We start from the raw sequence: 23,259 nt of genomic DNA, 5'->3' as shown, positions 1-23,259 counted from the left end.
TGAAATGAAGCAGGGCAAAGGCTAATAGAGTTTTGCCAAGAGAACACACTGGTCATAGCAAACACCCTCTTCTAATAACACAAGAGAAGACTCTATACATGGACATCACCAGATGGTCAACACCGAAATCAGATTGATTATATTCTTTGCAGCCAAAGATGGAGAAGCTCTATACAGTCAACAAAAACAAGACCAGGAGCTGACTGTGGCTCAGATCATGAACTCCTTATTGCCAAACTCAGACTTAAATCGAAGAAAGTGGGGAAAACCACTAGACCATTCAGGTATGACCTAAATCAAATCCCTTATGATTATAGAGTGGAAGTGAGAAATAGATTTAAGGGCCTAGATCTGATAGAGTGCCTGATGAACTATGGACTGAGGTTCATGACATTGTACAGGAGACAGGGATCAAGACCATCCCCATGGGAAAGAAATGCAAAAAGCAAAATGGCTGTCTGGGAGGCCTTACAAATAGCTGTGAAAAGAAGATAAGTGAAAAGCAAAGGAGAAAAGGAAAGATATAAGCATCTGAATGCAGAGTTCCAAAGAATAGCAAGAAGAGATAAGAAAGCCTTCCTCAGCGATCAATGCAAAGAAATAGAGGAAAACAACAGAATAGGAAAGACTAGAGATCTCTTCAAGAAAACTAGAGATACCAAGGGAACATTTCATGCAAAGATGGACTCGATAAAGGACAGAAATGGTATGGACCTAACAGAAGCAGAAGACATTAAGAAGAGGTGGCAAGAATACACAGAAGACCTATACAAAAAAGATCTTCATGACCCAGATAATCACAATGGTGTGATCACTCACCTAGAGCCAGACATCCTGGAATGTGAAGTCAGGTGGGCCTTAGAAAGCATCACTATGAACAAAGCTAGTGGAGGTGATGGAATTCCAGTGGAGCTATTTCAAATCCTGAAAGATGATGCTGTGAAAGTGCTGCACTCAATATGCCAGCAAATTGGGAAAACTCAGCAGTGGCCACAGGACTGGAAAAGGTCAGTTTTCATTCCAATCCCAAAGAAAGGCAATGCCAAAGAATGCTCAAACTACCGCACAATTGCACTCATCTCACACGCTAGTAAAGTAATGCTCAAAATTCTCCAAGCCAGGCTTCAGCAATATGTGAACCATGAACTTCCAGATGCTCAAGCTGGTTTTAGAAAAAGCAGAGGAGCCAGAGATCAAATTGCCAACATCCGCTGGATCATGGAAAAAGCAAGAGAGTTCTGGAAAAACATCTATTTCTGCTTTATTGACTATACCAAAGCCTTTGACTGTGTGGATCACAATAAACTGTGGAAAATTCTGAAAGAGATGGGAATACCATACCACCTGACCTGCCTCTTGAGAAACCTATATGCAGGTCAGGAAGCAACAGTTAGAACTGGACATGGAACAACAGACTGGTGCCAAATAGGAAAAGGAGTACGTCAAGGCTGTATATTGTCACCCTACTTATTTAACTTATATGCAGAGTACATCATGAGAAATGCTGGGCTGGAAGAAGCACAAGCTGGAATCAAGATTGCCGGGAGAAATACCAATAACCTCAGATATGCAGATGACAGCACCCTTATGGCAGAAAGTGAAGAGGAACTAAAAAGCCTCTTGATGAAAATGAAGGAGGAGAGTGAAAAAGTTGGCTTAAAGCTCAACATTCAGAAAACGAAGATCATGGCATCTGGTGCCATCACTTCATGGGAAATAAATGGAAAAACAATGGAAACAGTGTCAGACTTTATTTTGGGGGGCTCCAAAATCACTGCAGATGGTGACTGCAGCCATGAAATGAAAAGATGCTTACTCCTTGGAAGGAAAGTTATGTCCAACCTAGATAGCATATTCAAAAGCAGAGACATTACTTTGGCAACAAAGGTCCGTCTAGTCAAGGCTATGGTTTTTCCAGTAGTCACGTATGGATGTGAGAGTTGGACTGTGAAGAAAGCTGAGCGCCGAAGAATTGATGCTGTGAAGAAAGCTGAGTGCCTAAGAATTGATGCTTTTGAACTGTGGTGTTGGAGAAGACTCTTGAGAGTCCCTTGGACTTCAAGGAGATCCAGCTAGTCCATTCTAAAGGAGATCAGTCCTGGGTGTTCATTGGAAGGACTGATGCTAAAGCTGAAACTCCAATACTTGGCCACCTTATGCAAAGAGTTGACTCATTGGAAAAGAGCCTGATGCTGGGAGGGATTGGGGGCAGGAGGAGAAGGGGATGACAGAGGATGAGATGGCTGGATGGCATCATCGACTCGATGGACATGAGTTTGAGTGAACCCCAGGAGTTTATGATGGGCAGGGAGGCCTGGTGTGCTGCGATTCATGGGGTTGCAAAGAGTCAGACACGAGTGAGCGACTGAACTGAACTGAAGTGATTAAAATAACAAATCTTCTTGCTTCCTACAGCCCATACTAAACTTTTGTAGTAGCGCTTCTTACTGCTGGGATAACCTTGTTAACATTTGTTGCTTAAATATTTCTTAATGATTTCCAGAGACCCCTGCCTTTTTTATTGTGAAGAATTATGTCTATAATAGATCTTAGAATTCAGGGGTTCTGTATTTATGGAAAATTGATTGACGGACAACTCTTTAGAAACCCATTCATCATGTAAGTGAGGAATACATATCTAGCTGTGCTACACTTGGAGAAATCCAATATGAAAAATAAAACTTAAAAAGCAGAAGCATCACAATGTGATTATTTTTATTAAAAAAGCACTTTCCACATACAAAATCAATTTGCCTCAGAGTTGGGTTCTCTTCTATATCCGGAATTCTCCCAGTGCATTTAAAAATGGATTTGGTTAACAAAAAGTCAATCCACCCACACATCAATTTTTCAGAAAAAGAATTGATGGTATACAGCTATTGAATACAAACTTCTATGTGGGTACGCAGAAACTTTTAAGGAGTCACTTATGAATTCCTCCCTTGGTGGAGATGTGTTTCCTGTAAGAAAATATCATTAGTATTAAACTTTCTCTGAAATAGTCTCCGTGACGTGACGTTGCCTAATAGCTGTGTCATATATGGAACTTTTTTTGTTGTTGTTCAGTTGCTAAGTCATGTCTGACTCTTTCCAATCTCATGGACTGTAGCCAGCCAGGATCCTCTGTTCTTGGGGTTTCCCAGACAAGAATACTGTAGTGGGTTGCCATTTCCTTCTCTAGGGGATCTTCCTGGATCAAGGATTGAACCTAATCTCTTGCTTGGCAGGCTGCTTCTTTACCACTGAGCCATTTAGAATTGTGGTGTATGGAGCTTACAGTTAAGCAAGAAATATAGACAGTAAATAGTAACAAGTTTTTATGCTATGGAGAATCAATGACATAGGCTCACAAAGAAATTATGTCCAACCGAACACCTGAAAAATGGACATAATTTTGCTGCAAATCCAGCACAGAAAGTATGGATCGTTATTAAAAGCAGAGGGGGGATAATTGTATTAGTTTCTGCTGTACAACAGCATGAACCAGCTCTCAATACACATATGTCCCCTCTCTCTTGAGCCTCCCTTCTGCTCCTCCATCCTACCCCCTAGGTCATCACAGAGCACCAGCTGAGCTCCCTTGCTATACAGAAGCTTGACACCAGCTATCTATCTTACACTGATAAGTGTATATTTCAATGCTACTCTCTCAATTCACCCCAACCTGTCCTACCCCTGCTGTGTCCACAAGTCTGTTTTCTATGTCTGCTTCTCTATTCCTGCCCTGCAAATAGATTCATCAGTACTGCTTTTCTAGATTCTATATGTATCAGTTCAGTTCAGTCACTCAGTCAGTTGTGTCTGACTCTTTGCAACCCCATGGAAAGTACCAGGCCAGGCCTCCCTGTCCATCACCAACTCCTGGAGCTTACTCAAACTCATGTCCATCATGCCATCCAACCATCTCATCCTCTGTTGTCTGCTTCTCCTCCTGCCTTCAATCTTTCCCAGCATCAGGGTCTTTTCCAATGTTCCAAAGTCTGTTCTTCACATCAGGTGGCCAAAGTATTAGAGGTTCAGCTTCAATATCAGTCCTTGCAATGAATATTCAGGACTGATCTCCTTTAGGATGGACTGGTTTGATCTCCTTGTAGTCCAAGGGACTCTCAAGAGTCTTCTCCAACACCACAGTTCAAAAGCATCAATTCTTTGGCACTCAGCCTTCTTTATGGTCCAACTCTTACATCCATACATGACTACTAGAAAACCCATAGCTTTGACTAGATGGACCTTTGTCAGCAAAGTAATGTCTCTGCTTTTTAACAAGTTGTCTAGGTTGGTCATAACATTTCTTCTAAAGAGCAAGCGACTTTTAATTTCATGGCTGCAGTCACCATCTGCAGTGATTTTGGAGCCCAAGAAAATTAAATCTGTCACTGTTTCCATTGTTTTCCCATCTATTTGCCATGAAGAGATGCAACTGGAAGCCATGATTTTCATTTTTTGAACGTTGAATTTTAAACCAGCTTTTTCACTCTCTCACTTTTATCAAGAGGCTCTTTAGTTCTTCACTTTCTGCCATAAGGGTGGTGTCATGTGCATGTCTGAGGTTATTGATATTTCTCCCGCAATCTTGATTCCATCTTGTGCTTCATCCAGCCCAGTGTTTCTCATAATGTACTCTGCATAGAAGTTAAATAACCAGGGTGACAATATGCAGCCTTGACGTACTCCTTTCCCAATTTGGAACCAGTCACCATTATTCCATGTCCAGTTCTAACTTGCTTCCTGACCTGCATACAGATTTCTCAGGAGGGAGGTAAGGTGGTCTGGTATTTCCATATCTTTAAGAATTTTTCACAGTTTGTTGTGATTCACACAGTCAAAGGCTTTGGCATAGTCAATAAAGCAGAAGTAAATGTTTTTCTGGAACTCCCTTGCTTTTTCAGATTCAACGGATGTTGGCAATTTGATCTCTGCTTCCTCTACCTTTTCTAAATCCAGCTTGACCTCCATCTGGAAGTCCTTGGTTCATGTACTGTTGAAGCCTCACTTGGAGAATTTTGAACATTACTTTGCTAGTGTGAGATGAATGCTATTGTGAGGTAGTTTGAACATTCTTTGGCATTGCCTTTCTTTGGGATTGGAATGAAAACTGACCTTTTCCAGTCCTGTGGCCACTGCTGAGTTTTCCCAATTTACTGGCAAATTGAGTGCATCACTTTAACAGCATCATTCTTTAGGACTTGAAATAGCTTAGCTGGAATTCTGTCACCTCCACCAGCTTTGTTCATAATGATGCTTCCTAAGGCCCACTTGACTTCGGACTCCAGGATATCTGACAGTAGCTGAGTGATCACACCATCGTGGTTATCTGGGTCATGAATATCTTTTTTGTATAGTTCTTCTGAGCATTCTTGCCACCTCTTCTTAATATCTTCTGCTTCTGTTAGGTCCATACCATTTCTGTCCTTTATTGTGCCCATCTTTGCATGAAATGTTTCCTTGGTATCTCTAATTTTCTTGAAGAGATCTCTAGTCTTTCCCATTCTGTTGTTTTCATCTATTTCTTTACATTGATCATTGAGGAAGGCTTTCTTATCTCCCCTTGCTATTCTTTGGAACTCTGCATCCAAATGGGTATATCTTTCCTTTTCTCCTTGCCTTTAGCTTCTCTTCTTTTCTCAGCCATTTTAAGGCCTCCTCAGACAACCATTTTGTCTCTTTGCATTTCTTTTCCATGGGGATGGTCTTGATCCCTGTCTCCTGTACAACGTCACAAACCTCGATCCATAGTTCTTCAGGCACTCTGTCAATCAAATCTAATCCCTCGAATCTATTTGTCTCTTCCACTGTGTAATCATAAGGGATTTGATTTAGGTCATACCTGAATGTTCTAGTGTTTTTCCCTACTTTCTTCAATTTATTTGATTTGCAATAAGTTCATGATCTGAGCCACAGTCAGCTCCCCGTCTTGTTTTTGCTGACTGTATAGAGCTTATCCATCTTTGGCTGCAAAGAATATAGTCAATCTGATTTCAGTATTGACCATGTGGTGATGTCCACGTGTAGAGTCTTCTCTTGTGTTGTTGGAAGAAGGTGTTTGCTATGGCCAGTGCGTTCTTTTGGCAAAACTCTGTTAGTCTTTGCCCTCCTTCATTTTGTACTTTAAGGTCAAACTTGCCTGTTATTCTTGTTAATATATGAAATTTGTTTTTCTCTTTCTGACTTATTTCTGACTTACTTCACTCTGTTTGACAGACTCTAGGTTTATCCACCTCAAATCCACTACACATGACCCAATTGATGATCATACTATAAGAAATTCCAACAAAATTTCAAATGTTCTAGTAGTGTAGAGTTCACTGATACTATTTAAGGTATAGGTAGCATCCAATGGTAGATGAAAAATCCTTGCTGTTCTTTTTTGTATATAGTACTATTTTTTAAAATAAATTTATTTTTTTATTTATTTTGGCTGCACTGGGTTTTCGTTGCTCTGTGCAGGCTTTCTCTAGTTGCGGCAAGGTGGGTCTTCCCATTGCAGAGGCTTCTCTTGTTGCAGAGCACAGGCTCTAGGCACACAGACTTCAGTAGTTGCAGCTCAGAAGTTGTGATGCGCTAGCTTAGTTGCCCCGAGGCATGTGGGATCTTCCCAGACCAGGGATCAAACCTGTGTCCTCTGCATTGGTAAATGGATTCTTAACCACTGTGCCCCCAAGAAATTCCAATAGTACTATTTTTTTAATTTAAAAAATCAACAAGAGAGGTTGTTGTTCAGTCACTAAATTGTGTCTGACTCTTTGCAACCCCATGGACTGCAGCACACCAGACTTAACTCATGTCCATTGAGTCAGTGATGCCATTCAACCATCTCATCCTCTGTCATCTTCTTCTCCTCCTGACTTCCGTCTGTTCCAGCATCAGGCAGGGTCTTTCCCAATGAGTTGGCTCTTTGCATCAGGTGGGATTGCATGGTAAAATATGGCACATGCTATCTTTCTATTAATTGTTGCCCACTTCCAAAACCACTGAAAGTAAATTTGATTTTTATCAACAACATAGTAGAGATTTAGTTCACTTAAAAAAAAAGATAGGTATCACTTTATTCTTGAACTACTGAAACATTCAGAATTTGTTTAACATCTCTTAATTGATGAGGTGTATCTGAGTTTCCCAAAGTGTGTTTGATCTTTATTCCAATCACATTATCTCTTTTCTTTGTATCAGAAACTTCTACACAAGTCAAAGTGGCGAGTTTCAAATGAATGTGGATAAGTCATTTTAATCACACTTGATTTTTTTTTATAAAATACTCTCTTTTGAAAAAAATTGATAAAGGTGGTTTGGGCTTAAGCCAAGAGTCAACAGACTTTTTTCTTGCAGAGCCAGACAGTAAACATTTCAAATTTTTCAGACCATGTGTCCTCTGCTTCAGCTACTCAACTCTGCTGTTGTTATGCAGAAGGGAATGTGGCCTCAGAGTGGTTGTGTGCCAGCAAAACTTTCTTTACAAAAATAAGCAATGAGTTTGATCTTGGTTTAAGCTGTAGAAACACCATCTGATCCGCCAGGGAAGCCTCTAGAGACACAGAGCATGTCAACGAACATCCCTTTGTATTGAATTCAAATATAGTAAGACTAACAACATAATAGCTGCTATTTTTTTTTAGAAGTTGCATTATGTTGCCATGTGCTTTAAAGGAATTTATTATGTCTGTTAATCCTCAAAATGGCTATAATAACAGCAATTCAAGTTTATGGACTATAATGATACAGTATTTAAGGAAATGGCTTTATGTAATATTTTATAAAGTTTATTTTTAAAATAGATCACCAGAGGCCATGAGCTTTCAGAGAAGTAATTTCTTGAGTTCCCACATATTCCAGAATAAATTATTTTGAAAATCCAAAATAAATCATTAAGAGTCAACTTGCAGTCTAGAAAACAGTCTTTAAGCATAAATTCAGTTGCTTAGCTTCTGTTGAAAGGCTGGGGCCTTGTTTAGTTACTTTGGTTTAATTAACCTAAATTTAGAATTAGTTGAGAAACAGGGAAAACTTTTCTTTGTTTTTGAGGCTCTGCATAAACATAACAATGTAAAGATTTACTTTCTTTTGGAAGTTTTCATTTTTCATTTTGATCTAAAATAATCTATTATCATTACTGTTATACATAAAATCACATTATTATACATTAATATAATGAACATAATTATATTTTACAATGTATAAATGTATTTGTATTTATTAAATTTATTAACACACTTTAATAATTTATATTTATTAATTTTATTAATAAATAATAAAACTTGAACAGTACTTAAACAATGCTTTTGCCTGGAGGCTCAGATGGTAAGGAATCCACCTGCAGTGCAGGAGACCCAAGTTCAGTCCCTGAGTCAGGAAGATCTCCTGGAGAATGAAATGGCAACCGACTTCAGTATTCTTGCCTGGAGAATTCCAGGGACAGAGGAGCCTGATGGGCTACAGTTGATGGGATCTCAAAGAGTTGGACACAATTAAGTGACTAAGACTTTTACTCTTCATTATATAACAATATGTAAATATATCTGTATATCCAGCAGATTGCACATTTAACAGAAGTTTATCAGCACAGCCTTATGCACAGATTAAAAATTTTAACCTAGTCCCTCTTTTAAGAAACTTGTCAATTGCTGAGAGCGAGAGAGAACAGTGAAGCTCTAGAAGCATGCCGCTGTTTCATTTCTGGTCAAGGGACAGGTTTACCTCATTTTGAACTCCAAGGTGTCTCTTCGGTTTCCTGTTTTTCGGTTTCCGGTTTTCTGTGTTTTGAAGCAGAAGGCCTTTCATCAACATGGACTCATTTTGCCGTCTTATAGAAAGTTATCTTTTCTAGCAAAGTGGTTTCTATGTTCCTCTGAAGACATTTGGCTTTAAGATATTTGTTAAAATGAAATTATGTGAAAGAGCCATTTATTTTAGTTCCAACAGAATCTGACACCCATGTTTCAGCTCATTAATCATAAGAAATGACTGAATTATGAAAATAACTCATCTTATTCTACCAGCAGTCTTTCATATTATCATTGGGTTTAATTTCATCTTCTGGGAAACTTTAATTAAATAAGTTTCTTTTGACTATAGCTTCTTCATGTGTTTCTAAAAGATTTGAGTAGTATATTGTTAGGCAAAAAATAATACAATAATGACATTTTTGACTATTCAATGATCCATCTCCAAAGTCTGCTCTTTAACTGTCTAGAGAATTGAAGGTATGCCATATACTAAGAGTAGATGATTTACCGACACCACAGAAATGATGTGGGTCATCATTTATTTCAGCGTTATTTAACTTGAATTTCATTTAGGAGAATAGGGGTGCCTGTATTGTGTTTCTTGTGAGTTTTATGCTGAAGTCTTCTTCTGTGATAAATGTGCATTCATTTTCTAATGAATATCCATCATGTTTCTCTGAAATTATTAAATAGAATTTGCAACACAAATCTTGGATAATATATTTCAAATATCTTTGCACATATGGGCAGTATTTCTGCTCTTTTATCTTCTCAGACCTGTGTATCACAATCAGCTCATTTATAATTTGTCACTGATCAATGTTCATAAATTATTCATGGAGTTAAAAGGGCAGAACAGTTTCCATTGTTCCATTTATATTAAGCATGTCATTTTCCATTCAGTTATTTTTCTCCTGAGCTTCAGAAACTTGGCCATCAACTTGTTGTCTTACCTGCTAGCCTCACAAATCCAATTACAAGTTCTTTTGGAAAACAAGCATTTTAAACTAATTTCTTGTATTCTTCATTCTAAAAAAAAAATCTTTTCACAAGTTATGTGCTGTCATTGTAAGAACAAGTATAATAATGTTTCTTAGAACAGTAACTCCTGTCATTTTTATTTGTTTAATTAAATTTATTTCATTTTATTTCATTTTAATTAAATTTGCATTCCATTATTGATAATTTCCTTGAGGACAAGAGGGCTTGTTATAGTAGAGATTAGATAGCATATTTATTAGTATAAGATGAAAATTTGGAAAATAAATAATAAAATGTAGTATTTTAAAAACTCATACAACTTGCATTCCTGAAAATGTTAAACTCTGCTATGATGACATCAAACCTGATTTATCTGTGTAGCATAAATTCTCAAGAGGGGGTTGGAAAAACCCCTAAGGGGATAAAAACTTACTGGAGAGGCAAAAAAAAAACCCTACTCTTTCCATATATAAAGCAAAGTTAGATATGTTTATATTTATAACATATATATACTAATAAAAATTCCATATGATGTAGTGATTAGAAACAAAATATCTAGAAAAGGCTCAGGGGGGTGGTTAAAAAAAGAGTGCAAATCCCTGATTTAGGAAAAATTGTAAGAAGAAAGAAATATTTTGGTGTTTTCATGTATTGTTTTCAGGTTTCTTCAAGTAACGTGGCAACAATGTGTAGGAAAAATTTTAGTATCCCCCTCTCACAAATCTTGCCTTCCCTCTTAAAAAGACAAGTTTCAACTTTAAGCACCCACTGATGGTATAATGTCCTCTGAGGATTCGAGACAGAGGACAGGTCCTACTGTGACCTTCTCAGGATGGGGCCTGCTGAGTTAGGGGCGAAGGTCATGGGTGCTCCTAGACTAGGGTTAATGAAAGGGAGACTCCCAAAGGTTGCAATGCTGACTGCTAAGGAATTGCAGAGGACCTGGAGATTGTCATACTGAGTGAAGTGAGTCAGAGAAAGACAGATGTCATAGGATATCACTTATACATGGAATCTAAAAAATGGTACAGTGAGCATATTTGCAAAACAGAAATGGAATCACAGATGTAGAAAACAAATTTATGGTTGCCAAGGGGGAAGTGAGGGAGGGATGAATTGGGAGATTGCGAACTTCCCTGGCGGTCCAGTGGTTAAGACTCCACACTTTCACTGCAGAGGGTGTGGATTCAATCCTTGGTCGCAGAACTGAGATCCCAAGTGCTGCATGGCACGGCACACACACAAAAAAACTGAGAGACTGAGATTAACATATGCACACTACTATATATAAAATAGATAACTAATAAGGACGAAGACTCTTGAGAGTCCCTTGGACTGCAAGGAGATCCAACCAGTCCGTTCTGAAGGAGATCAGCCCTGGGATTTCTTTGGAAGAAGTGATGCTAAAGCTGAAACTCCAGTACTTTGGCCACCTCATGCGAAGAGTTGACTCATTGGAAAAGACTCTGATGCTGGGAGGGATTGGGAGCAGGAGGAGAAGGGGACGACAGAGGATGAGATGGCTGGATGGCATCACTGACTCAATGGACGTGAGTCTGAGTGAACTCCGGGAGTTGGTGATGGACAGGGAGGCCTGGCGTGTGGCAATTCATGGGGTTGCAAAGAGTCGGACACGACTGAGCGACTGAACTGAACTGAACTGAAGGATCTACTGTATAGCACAGGGAACTGTACTCAATACTCTGTAATGACCTGTATGGGAAAAGAATCTAAAAAGAATGGATACATGTATATGTAAAACTGACTCCCTTTGCTGTATACCTGAAACTAACACAATATTGTAAATCAACTATACTCCAATAAATTAAAAACAAAAAAGATTTGCAGTAAACCTCTAAATTGGGCACATGCTTAGATGATGCTTTGCGGAAGCACTTCCATGTAACTGGATTCTGCAGATAAACTTGCCAGCCTCCTTCCTTTTGTATGGCCAGCACTATGACTGGTAAGTTCCTCGCTGTCCAGCAACTGTCAATATTGAGTTCATTGACTCAGGCTAGAGCCATCCATTGAAAGGAGCTTACTAAAATTACCTCCTCACTGCTTCTGCCCTGATTGTTCCAAACTGTTACCTTCTGCTGAATTGAAATCCTGCGCTAAACCCTCTAACCGACACTGGCAACTTAATTTTCCTACATCCCTTCTGTAATTCCTGACATAGTTCTCCCCTTTGCCAGAATAACCCATAATTATGAGTAAGTTCACGTATTGCTGAAGCCTGGCTTGGAGAATTTTGAACATTACTTCACTAGCATGTGAGATGAGTGCAATTGTGCAGTAGTTTAAGCATTCTTTGGCATTGCCTTTCTTTGGGATTGGAATGAAAACTGACCTTTTCCAATCCTGTGGCCACTGCTGAGTTTTCCAAATTTGCTGAGAGTGAAAAAGTTGACTTAAAGCTCAACATTCAGAAAACTAACATCATGGCATCTGGCCCCATCACTTCATGGGAAATATATGGGAAAACAGTGGAAACAGTGTCAGACTTTATTTTTTGGGCTCCAAAATCACTGCAGATGGTGATTGCAGCCATGAAATTAAAAGACGCTTACTCTTTGGAAGGAAAGTTATGACCAACCTAGATAGCATGTTCAAAAGCAGAGAGACATTACTTTGCCAACAAAGGTCCGTCTAGTCAAGGCTATGGTTTTTCCAGTGGTCATGTATGGATGTGAGAGTTGGACTGTGAAGAAAGCTCAGCGCTGAAGAATTGATGTGGTGAAGAAAGCTGAGTGCCAAAGAATTGATGCTTTTGAACTGTGGTGTTGGAGAAGACTCTTGAGAGTCCCTTGGACTGCAAGGACATCCGACCAGTCCATTCTTAAGATCAGTCCTGCGTGTTCTTTGGAAGGACTGATGCTAAACTGAAACTCCAGTACTTTGGCTACCTCATATGAAGAGTTGACTCATTGGAAAAGACTAATGCTGGGAGGGATTGGGGGCAAGAGGAGAAGGGGACGACGGAGGATGAGATGGCTGGCTGGCATCACTGACTCAATGGACGTGAGTCTGAGTGAACTCCGGGAGTTGGTGATGGGCAGGGAGGCCTGGCGTGCTGCGATTCATGGGGTCACAGAGAGTCGGACACGACTGAGTGACTGAACTGAACTGATGAGTAAGTTAGACATATTTTTATGTATCATATTGTTCCATGAAATTTTAGGACTTTGGGACTAATACTATTTCTTGGAGAATGGAATGTTGGCCTGTAACAATTCACAGACAATGTTAACAATGTTCATGTTAGCATGTGAATGTTAACATTCACAGACAATGTAACCAAGGCATTTCCTCCCAGGAGAATTGGAATCAGGAATTCTAGTAGGAAAATCAGTAGGAATATCGGTGTTTATACATAATCACATAATACTTTGCTAAATCTTTTTTAGTGCCTTTTAGTGGCTTTGAAAAGCACATGGTTTTCCCACCAGGCGAATAATAATGCACAGGGATCCAACTGCATATTTATTATAAATTATGATCATTTAAACAGATTGTTCCATCTGTCTTTTGATAGCAAATGTAAAGTTAGTAAAGTGATTATATTTATATGTAATTAGGCAATCTATTCGAATGTATTTCCGGCATTTATTGGTAGTTCCCTGATTTAAAAAAAGAAAAAAGAAAAGGCCACTTTGATATGATTTTCGTTCCTTCCCTTGGAATGAAAGTCTGAAAATACAGGTGAGGGAGAGGTGGACCCTGGGTACTGGCCGCTGCTGCCTCTGTTAATACAGCTGCCGAGCCAGGCTGCAGGGAAGCCTTCAGATGGACCCATGGAGTTTCAGTTTCTCCAAGACTCTGCCAAGATGCCTGGGGGAGGGGGACAGCTGCTGGACTTCCTCCTTGTGCTGCAGGGCCCCGGCTGAGAAGCCAGGGCTGGAGATTAATTGCCTCTTGTTGGGACTTGTGGCCAGGATCTGGGTCCTCTGGGCGCCTGAGGCCGACCCTGCAGAGGAACTGTGGTCCTGGGAGACCCAGAAGAATCCTGTTGATCTCTGAGATCCAGGAAAAGAATCTCCCGAAGAGCTGAATTACTCCCAGGAATGGATTCCACCTGCCTGGGATGGAATCCTGACACAAAGCAGCTTCTTCCTTCTTCTTGTTGTTCAGTCACTAAGTTGTGTCCAATTCTGCGACCCCATGGACTGCAGCACACCAGGCTTCTCTGTCCTTCACTGTCTCCCAGAGTGTGCTCAAGTTCATATCCATTGAGTAGGTGATGTTATCCAACCATCTCATCCTTGGCGGCCCCCTTCTCCTTTTGCCTTCCCCCTGCTGCCCAGCCAAGCGGCCGTAGGGTTTTAGGTCATTTATCACCAAAAATAATCTCACCACTGTTGAGAGCATTAAAGACAAATAAACAAAACATACAGCAGTGAGCAAGCAAAGAAAAATATTCACACACAAAGGGACTCAGAAACTGAAGATGGAACTTGAAATCCAAGATGAATATGTACAGAAATTTCCCAATCTGGTAGAATGGATGGGCCAGAGAAGAGGGTCCCCCCCACTCCGCCCTGTATCTCAAAGATAGTTAATTAAGGCAAAAAACAGACCTTCTGAACTTTGACTAACATTTTCAAAAAAATGAGCTGAAAAGGGCATGGTCATTGATGAGAGCTAATTATATGAGAGAACACGTGGGTAAAAATAAAGAAATGGTAGAAATCAAGAGGGAAAATCAAGAGTCTAAACTTGATTTTGGAATAATAGGAGTCCCTGAAGGACAAAGGGAACGGAAAAGTAATAATAAATGAGAGAACAAAATGTTCCTAAACTGAGGCGTTTCTGTCCCACTCTTTGCAATTCCATGGACTGTAGCCTTCGAGGCTCCTCTGTCCATGGGATTCTCCAAGCAAGAATACTGGAGTGGGTTGCCATGCCCTCCTCCAGGGTTCCGACCCACTGATCGAATCCATGTCTCCTGCATCTCCTATATGGACAGGCATGTTCTTTACCACTGGCTCCACCTGGGGCTTGATAAAAAAGCAATAATTACTATTCAAGAAGCTAGAATTGGGACTTTCCTGGCAGTCCAGTGGTTAAGACTGCGAGCTTCCACTGCAGAGGGCACAGTTCAATCCCTGGTTGTAGAATTAAGGTCATGTAAACCATACAGTGTGGCCAAAAAAAAAAACTTTGGTGGATGATCTCAGAAAAAGCAAAATTTAGGAAGAGGTGTGGTATCACTAGGAGTGGGGGTGAAAGATGGATGATACTATGCAGTTTATAGGTTGGTAAGGGTGTGAGGGAAGAGTGAGCAGGAGAGGAGTTTGCAATTATTTAATTTGGAAGCAATAATAAAAAGGTATAGATTAATACATGACAGTTGAGCCTTAAGCTGGGAGATTAGAAAAATAGAGTATAAATAAAGAAGGAAGAAAAAAGACGTTAACAACGATTTGCCCAAGCCAGAAAAGACAAGAAAAAGTTAAAAGATAAACATCAATGACACACAATGAACTAAAAACATAAGCCTTGGTATAACTTTGGCATACTAAATGTGAGAAGGCTGAATTTTCCTATCAAAAATCATACAAAATATGCCCTTACAGAAGTGGTTGATTACAGACTGGGGCAAAGAAGGTTCAAGATTTTTTTTTTAAATCATAGAAAATATGATCATGTTTAAACACAAAATAAATAGCTTATTGATTCTGGGAAACACATAGAACGTGGTCCCCAGAAGTAGCTGAAAATCATCTATTAAATTATTAAGAGTGACACCTAGAATAGTAAAACATTTAAAATGCTTAGCAGAGCATGCAAAAATTAGAGGAACATTCTCAAAGTCAAGAAAGTGTTTTGACGCGAATGCAGAACTCCCAGGGGGCACCAGGGCCAGTAGCTGCCCTGAGGGTGTTTGCATGTTCTTATCACCTAGAAGGTGCCTTACAAAGAGCTGTAACCTGGACAGGAGGCGGGGCTGTATAGCATCAGGACACACGAGGTCTTTACCTCTGTGAGAGAAGGAAACTGTCCCTCCCTCAAAAGGAAATTGTGAGTCATGATCCTGACTCCAGAAGAATAGAAAAAGAGTACGCTTTACTGAAAATCAGACAGCACGTGCCTGCCCATGTGGGATTGAAATTCAAAATCACTTTACTTTCAGGTCTTGAAAATGTCCACCAGAAGTTGATTTAAAGGGGCACCAAATATGGCACCCTGCTCCAGTACTTTTGCCTAGAAAATCCCATGGGCGGAGGAGCCTGGTAGGCTGCAGTCCATGGGGTTGCTAGAGTCAGACACGACTGAGCGACTTCACTTTCACTTTTCACTTTCACGCATTGGAGAAGGAAATGGCAACCCACTCCAGTGTTCTTGCCTGGAGAATCCCAGGGACGGGAAGCCTGGTGGGCTGCCGTCTGTGGGGTCGCACAGAGTCGGACACGACTAAAGCGACACAGCAGCAGCAGCAGCAAATTTATAAGATACCTCATGTCGCCTGGTCAACGAGTTCTTTCTGGGGAAAAAAAAAAAGAAGTACTCTAAGTACAGGTTTTGCAAATTTAGAGGAAATTAATGAAATAATACCTCTCAGAAACAGTTAATACTTTTACGTGCTTCTCTGATCACTGAAGATACATTTGGTCTGTGATGTTCTAGTTGGTGTGTTTTAAAACTATCTTTTTACTAAAATTTCATTCTATATTTTTATATAACATATCTTCTCTTTTTTTATGCTAGTGGTGAAAATTCATGCACTAACAAACACATGACATATTTTGAAATAAATTGTGGGTTGATTTTAATTTCACTCTTTTTTCCTCTAGGTGGCTTTTACAGTACTTTTTGATTTGGAAGCACTTCTGAAGATATGGTGTTTGGGATTCACTGGCTATATTAGCTCATCTCTCCACAAATTCGAGCTGCTACTCGTAATTGGAACCACTCTTCATGCATATCCAGACCTTTATCATTCCCAATTCACATACTTTCAGGTAATACACATAATGCCTGTTTTTCTTTAGAATTGTTTTCTTTCCAGAGAACATACATGCATTCTAACAACTAGATATTGCAACAACCTTACTAACTACAAACTTGAGATGGCCTCAGTTCTTAAATACCAAAAATAGCACATTCATAAATCTAGGGACTTCCTTGTGGCCCAGAGATTAACACTCGAGCTTCCAATACAGGGGACACTGGTTTAATTCCTGGTCAGGGAACTAAGATCTCACGTGTGCTGGTATAACCAAAAATAAATGAAGTAAATCAGATAAAATGGACTTCCCTGCAGACTAGTGATTAGGACTCTGTACTTCCACTGCAGGGAGCACAGGTTCAATCCTTGGTCAGGAAACTAAGATCCTACATGTCTCATGGCATGGCAAAAGATAAAAAATTACTGTTTATAAACTCCTAAAAATTCATAGTAATAAATGGAGGTGTTTTTCATACAGTTCATAAAAAGTTAGCACAGTGCAATAGACATACATATTTTATATTCACATGGGTATTATAATCTGAGCATTCATATTAAATTTTGAAATTGATATATGACTTTATATATGACTTTAATTCCAAGAGTAGATCTCCCTTCTTAATAAGCCTAAATTTGTTTGCTCAACAGTACTTAAAATTGAAACAATAAAAAATTAAACTTACCTTTACAGAATATAGTCATACTTTATTATTTAAAAATGCCTATAAATTTCTTTGTGATGATTAAATTATAATATCTGTAATTTTTACTTTGTAATAACTGGGTATCTTTGTTTTAAGTGCATTATATTGAATCACATTACTTTATAATTGTTCAGTAAACAAAAGTGAGTATTAATGTTATGTTCTTTGTTAGCAATAGCCATGTGCTGAGTGATATTTTAAATACTTGGTCAAAATATATGTATATGGGATATCCTAATTTTAAAAATCTCATAGTCATTTTCTGAGTCGAAATTTGGTTATTTATACAATTTGTCATGTAAATGTCAGAAGTTGCATTGTTTTCTTAATAGATATTTTAAAGACTTGGAGAATTAAATGGCAGTATAATTTTTAAAAACTATGCAGAGAAAGAAGATTCTAATTCCTTAGATGAAAGAAAATACATTCGAACTTCACTCACGAACTTATTTATTGGTGATACCGAAGCTGTCATATTCAGAGCAATATTAACTTCAACTGCCAGATTGCAACCTGAAACTGAATACTTCGGATACCTAGAAGAAAGGACATGAAAATACAGTTCACAAAAACGAAAAACATACTCCACAAACACACATAAAAAGCTGAGTCTCCAGTAATCACAGCCAAGCATATTGCACTCACAGAGGGCATCATGGTTCGAGCTTTCAGTACCGTCAACGTCTTTGAACGAAAATCCCTTGTCACTTGTTGGGTTATATCCTCAGGCTTGGTTATCATAAGTGAGATGGCTGGGGCAGGAGACATACACATTTAAAACTCTTGATACAAAATATGCTTTCCAAGCATATGTCATTATATGCTCTTGGGCACTGCTGTCTAGATTCACAGAATCAACATGCACATTTAGTACCTAATGTTAGAGAATCATTGTACATAATTGCAGAAAATATGCCTCATAGTTAAAACTACAACATATCTTTTTTATAAACCTATTAAATTAACCAAATTAAGAAAGGCATTGATGCCTCTTTCAGCAAGGATACCAGATAAAATATATTCAGGGCTTGCTTTAAAATTGTTAGCATTTCTTTCAGATAATTTTTCATTGCAAAGTTACACATAGGTCAAAGTTTTGCAAACAAAGATATTCAGTCTAGGATTATTGATGAGAGAAAAAATGGGAACTGTTTAAGTGATAAATGTGAGGAATAGCTTGGTAAGTCATGTGGAAATTGGACCATAAAAATGATTATGATGAATAGTGGTAAAGAACCCACCTTCCAATGCAGGAGACATAAGAGACGTGGGTTCGACCCCTCAGTCAGGAAGATCCCGTGGAAAAGAGCATGGTAACCCACTCCAGTATTCTTGCCTGGAGAATCCCATTGACAGAGGAGCCTGGTGGGCTACAGTCCATGGGGTCACAAAGAGTTGGACACGACTAAAGCGACTGAGCTCACATAGTAACTTAAAGATATGATTGTTTTATTTACATAAAAACAGTATAAAAGTATATAACAGGTATAGCTACAAATCCAGCCTATAAATAACGTATGTAGTTTATATATGTTTATAAAATACCTATAAATGAAAAAATGGCTGGAAAGAAATAACCCAAATTATTACAAATTGTTAATAGTCACCATCTCTAGGTTCTTTTCTTCTAGTCTATTTTACACAAAATATCTAAAATCGGTATGCATGGCTCTAATCATTGTATATATATGTAGACATATAGCTATAGATATGGTCAAGTAATGCCTGGTCAGTGAAGTTTGCGTTTTTTTTTCTGGCCATACCATGCAGCTTGTGGGATCTTAGTTCCCCAACTAGGGATTGAACCGAGGCCCACAGCAGTGAGTGCACAGAGTCCTAACCAGTGGACCGCCAGGAACTTCCCAAAGTTAACAATGTTAATGCCTATATAATTTATAATAGTTTAATTTTTTGTTAGTAGTTGAGTGATTTTCATTCATCTCTCTGTGTCCATGGCCAAGTTTATATTTTTCTAATGAGATCATTAGACACTGCCTCATTTATTTTGTGCCTAAGAGATAAGTCTCTCAAGAAGCTTAGATGTCTCAGGATTTTTGCAGATTGACAGATGGGGAACCCACTGTCCTGAACAGACTGGCTCTTCATGGGCTGACTTGGATCTCCCTGGTTGGTCCACATGCTTGTTTCTCATCTCGCTTGACCTCGCTTCATCATGTTGGCAGCAGTTCTTCCCGGAGTGGATGTCACATTTTTCATATTTAAACTAAGTCAACATTTGAGTACAAAATGTCTCCCTTTTTATCCGTCATCTCTGAGAGTTGATATTCAGTTGAGTTGTTCAGTTGCGTCCAACTCTTTATGACCCCATGGACTGCAGCACACCAGGCTTCCCTGTCTATCACCAACTCCCACAGCTGGCTCAAACTCATGTCCATCAAGTCAGTGATGCCATCCAGCCATCTCAGCCTCTGTTGTCCCCTTCCCCTCCCGCCTTCAATATTTGTGTACAAAAAACGTCTCCCTTATATCACTTATCTCTGAGAGTCGGTATCACCCATCTATTTATCCAGGTGGTATTTCTGAAGCACCTCCTATGTGTCAGGCACAGTTCCAGACCTTGAGGGAGAAAGGTGAACAATACAGAGAAAATCCCCACCTTGGGAAACTTGTATTCTAGACGGCAAGCATTTCACATACAAGTACACGAAAGGAATAGGAGTGCTGGAAATGCTATTCAGAAGGAGCAAGCAGGGTGAAAAGGAGAAGCTGTGGGGTGAGGGTGCTATTTTGGCTAAGTTTGTCCAAGGAAGCCCTCTTTGAAGAGGGGACATTTGGGCAGAGAAAGAGCGAATCTTAAGAAGGTCTGTGGGGGACGCGTTCCAGGTAGAGAGAACCACGTGACCCCTGTCTTGAGGGGAACGTGTGCTTGATGGAGTGAACAGAGGCAGCACTGTCCCACTGAAAGTCACAGAATGTTCCATCCTTGGGTCGGGAAGATCCTCTGGAGAAGTGAATGGCAACCCACTCCAGCATTCTTGCCTGGAGAATTCCATGGACAGAGGAGCCTGACGGGCCGTAGCTCATGAGTTGCAAAGACTCGGACACGACTGAGCGACTAACACTTTCACTTTCATTTCTGGTTCTAACATAGCAGGGTGAGGACACTGGCTGGTATTTTTTGCGCACCTAGGGTGTGCAGACACCCTGCTGAGTTCATGGTTCCATTTGTTTCTTGGTAGATAGAGAATATATGTGTAAACTGCTGTCCCTAGAGATTGAGTAACTCACCAAAGACCACATAACCAGCAAATGGTGCAAACTCATTCCCAAGAAGTTTAATCTCATAGTTCACATTCTTCTATTTTAAAGACTTTTTTTTTTCTTTGAAGTGGACCATTTTTAAAGTTATTATTGAATTGGTTCCTATATTGTTTCTGTTTTATGGCTGTGGGGCTCATGGGATCTTTGCTCCCCGACCAAGGATCAAACCAGCATTGGAAGGGAAATTTTAACCACTGGAACATCAAAGAACTCCCCCTAGTAGTTCATGTTCTTAACCACGCAATTTTTACAGTCGTGCCATGGCTGTGCATTCAGTCATGTCTGGCTCTGTACAACCACATGGGCTGTAGCCGGCCAGGCTGCTACATTGGCAGGCGGATTCTTTACCACCTGAGAAGCCCAACTTTTACAGTATCTCACTATTAATCAGCAGAGTGACTTTTAGTGACAGACTTAGAAATGTGACCAAGAAAATATGCTTTAAGAACAACCACAGAATGTCCTACCATGCTTATCTTTGAATGTCTGGTGTACTTTATTTTGTATCTGTTTTAATACAGAATCCAAAGGCTTTATTGGGTAGGCAGAGTGAAAAGCACACTTATCCTCAAATAAACGAAAGGCGTAATTAGAGTCACCGATAAGGATTCTGCCTTGCCACGATGCAGGCTCACCCCCTCTGAAAACGCTGATCAAATCACCAGTGCGGGAATTGTGTTAAGTTCTATTTCTTCCAGCTAGTGAAATATTAATTTATCAAAATCGCACAGATGTACATAGGCTGTTTTCATTAGAATTTGGGACACGATTCAGAATTGCTTAGGCAGTCTTTTCAATGTGATTTTAATTCAAGTGGAGAAAACACAGGGTACTGTGAGCGATAGATCAGCTAAATTGTTCCTGTGAACTTTCCTGGACTCAGCTGTTTAACGATTAGATAGTGAATCATTTATGTCTGAGAATAAATAAGTCTGATATATATGTAAAATCTTTTCATATTATTATTCTGGATGTTAATGAGTGTTATTGTTTTAACAGTTCTTATGATAAAGCTGTTTGTTATTTGCAAAAATGACCCAAGTGTAATATGCTCTGGTTTGAAAGTCCTTGTTAAAAATTATAGTGGGAAAAATTGGTAGCTTAAACTTGCCTGTGGTATAAATGTTTAATTTGAACAATATTATTTCTCACATAAATTTTCTTCTTTTTGTGTGTATTGTGGTGGGTGGGTGTTCAGTCGCTCAGTCAAGTCTGACTCTTTGCGACCCCACAGACTGTAGCCCACCAGGTTCCTCTGTCCATGGGACTTCCCAGGCAAGAATAGTGGAGTGGGTTGCCATTTCCTTCTCCAGGGGAATCTTTCCAACCTAGGGATCGAACCCACTTCTCCTGTGTCCCCTGCACTGGCAGGAGTTAGATTCTTTACCACCAAGCCACCTGGGAAGTATTTTAAATGAACATGAATAAAATCTACATTTTGTCAACTTCTTTAAACATTTGTCCATTAGTTGATTAGACATGCAGCTACAATGTTCTGCAGACAACAGGAATCAGATTCACTATCAATACGTGTGCAGGGTAACTCACTTCAGTCGTGTTTGACTCTCTGATATCCTATGGACTATAGCCCACCAGTAGTTCCTATTAATTCAGAATCTGGTGGTAGGAGATACGTGTGACTTCAGAGATGGCAAATTCACAGGTTAATATGGTATCTCTGGGACTCAGTCCGTTTCTCCACTCACCTTTCTTCTGTGTTGGTATAATGCTTAAGCTATCTTTCTCCATGTGGTGGCAAAGAAGGTCCCTAGAAGCTCAGGACTTATGTGGCTCTTATAGTAATTCCAGTTGGGGATTAAATATAGGATACTTCTTCTAGGCCCCACAGAAGTTCTGATGACTGAGGTCATTGTGAATACTCTGGCCAGGCCTGGATCGTGGAGGTCAGGGAGTCCCTTCTGGGCCTCATAGATTAAGAGCAGAGTAGAAATGATTTGCCAAAGGAAAATCAGAAGGATTAGCAAGGTAGGATTGCTGGAAAAAATCCAAACTCATGTTTTTATTTGTGTAAAAATTTTAATATAAGCTTCTAAAGCATTTCCTTTTCCTTACCGTATTCTGTTTTCTCCTGAGAAGCCTTCAAAGATACCTTAAGTTCTTATTGATACTGAACCATCTTGAACTACTGTTTCAATTATCATCTTTCATTTATGCCAAGACCACAATTTTTCTATTTTAACATCTCTAAACTGGAATCTGTCTTCCCTGGTGACTCAGACGGTAAAGATTCTGCCTGTAACCCAGAAGACCCCGGTTCGATCCCCGGGTAGGGAAGATCAGTTGGAGAAGGAAACAGTAACCCAATCCAGTATTGTTGGCTGGAGAATTCCATGGACAGAAGAGCCTGGCAGGCTGCTACAGTCCATGGGGTCTCAAAGGGTCAGAATGACTAACACTTTCAAACTGGGATCTGCCTTATAATCAGTGATGTGTTATACTTTAATCAGCAGCATTTTCAATTTCTTAACAGCACATAAAAAAAAAACAATGGCATCTTAGACTTGTTGAAAAATGTTACTTTTCTGTAATTTATACTTCAACTTTTAATTATATTCTACTTTATGCTTTTAATCTTATAGATATACCCTTAAGAGCTGTG

At 39.4% G+C, this 23,259-nt stretch overlaps 1 protein-coding gene across 1 annotated transcript in view; it reads left to right on the top strand.

The window, feature by feature from the left end:
• Positions 1–23,259, top strand: part of NALCN (sodium leak channel, non-selective) — a 281,606-nt gene that overhangs the window by 95,471 nt on the left and 162,876 nt on the right. Inside the window, exon 11 of the mRNA XM_055542965.1 lies at positions 16,499–16,666. Coding sequence (XP_055398940.1) covers positions 16,499–16,666 — 168 coding nt within the window. The remainder of the gene's footprint in view (positions 1–16,498; positions 16,667–23,259) is intronic.

This window comes from Bubalus kerabau, chromosome 12, assembly GCF_029407905.1.
Source record: "Bubalus kerabau isolate K-KA32 ecotype Philippines breed swamp buffalo chromosome 12, PCC_UOA_SB_1v2, whole genome shotgun sequence".
Lineage (NCBI taxonomy): Eukaryota > Metazoa > Chordata > Mammalia > Artiodactyla > Bovidae > Bubalus > Bubalus kerabau.
Note: the sequence above shows the minus strand (reverse complement) of the source record. Positions and strands in the feature narration are given on the sequence as shown.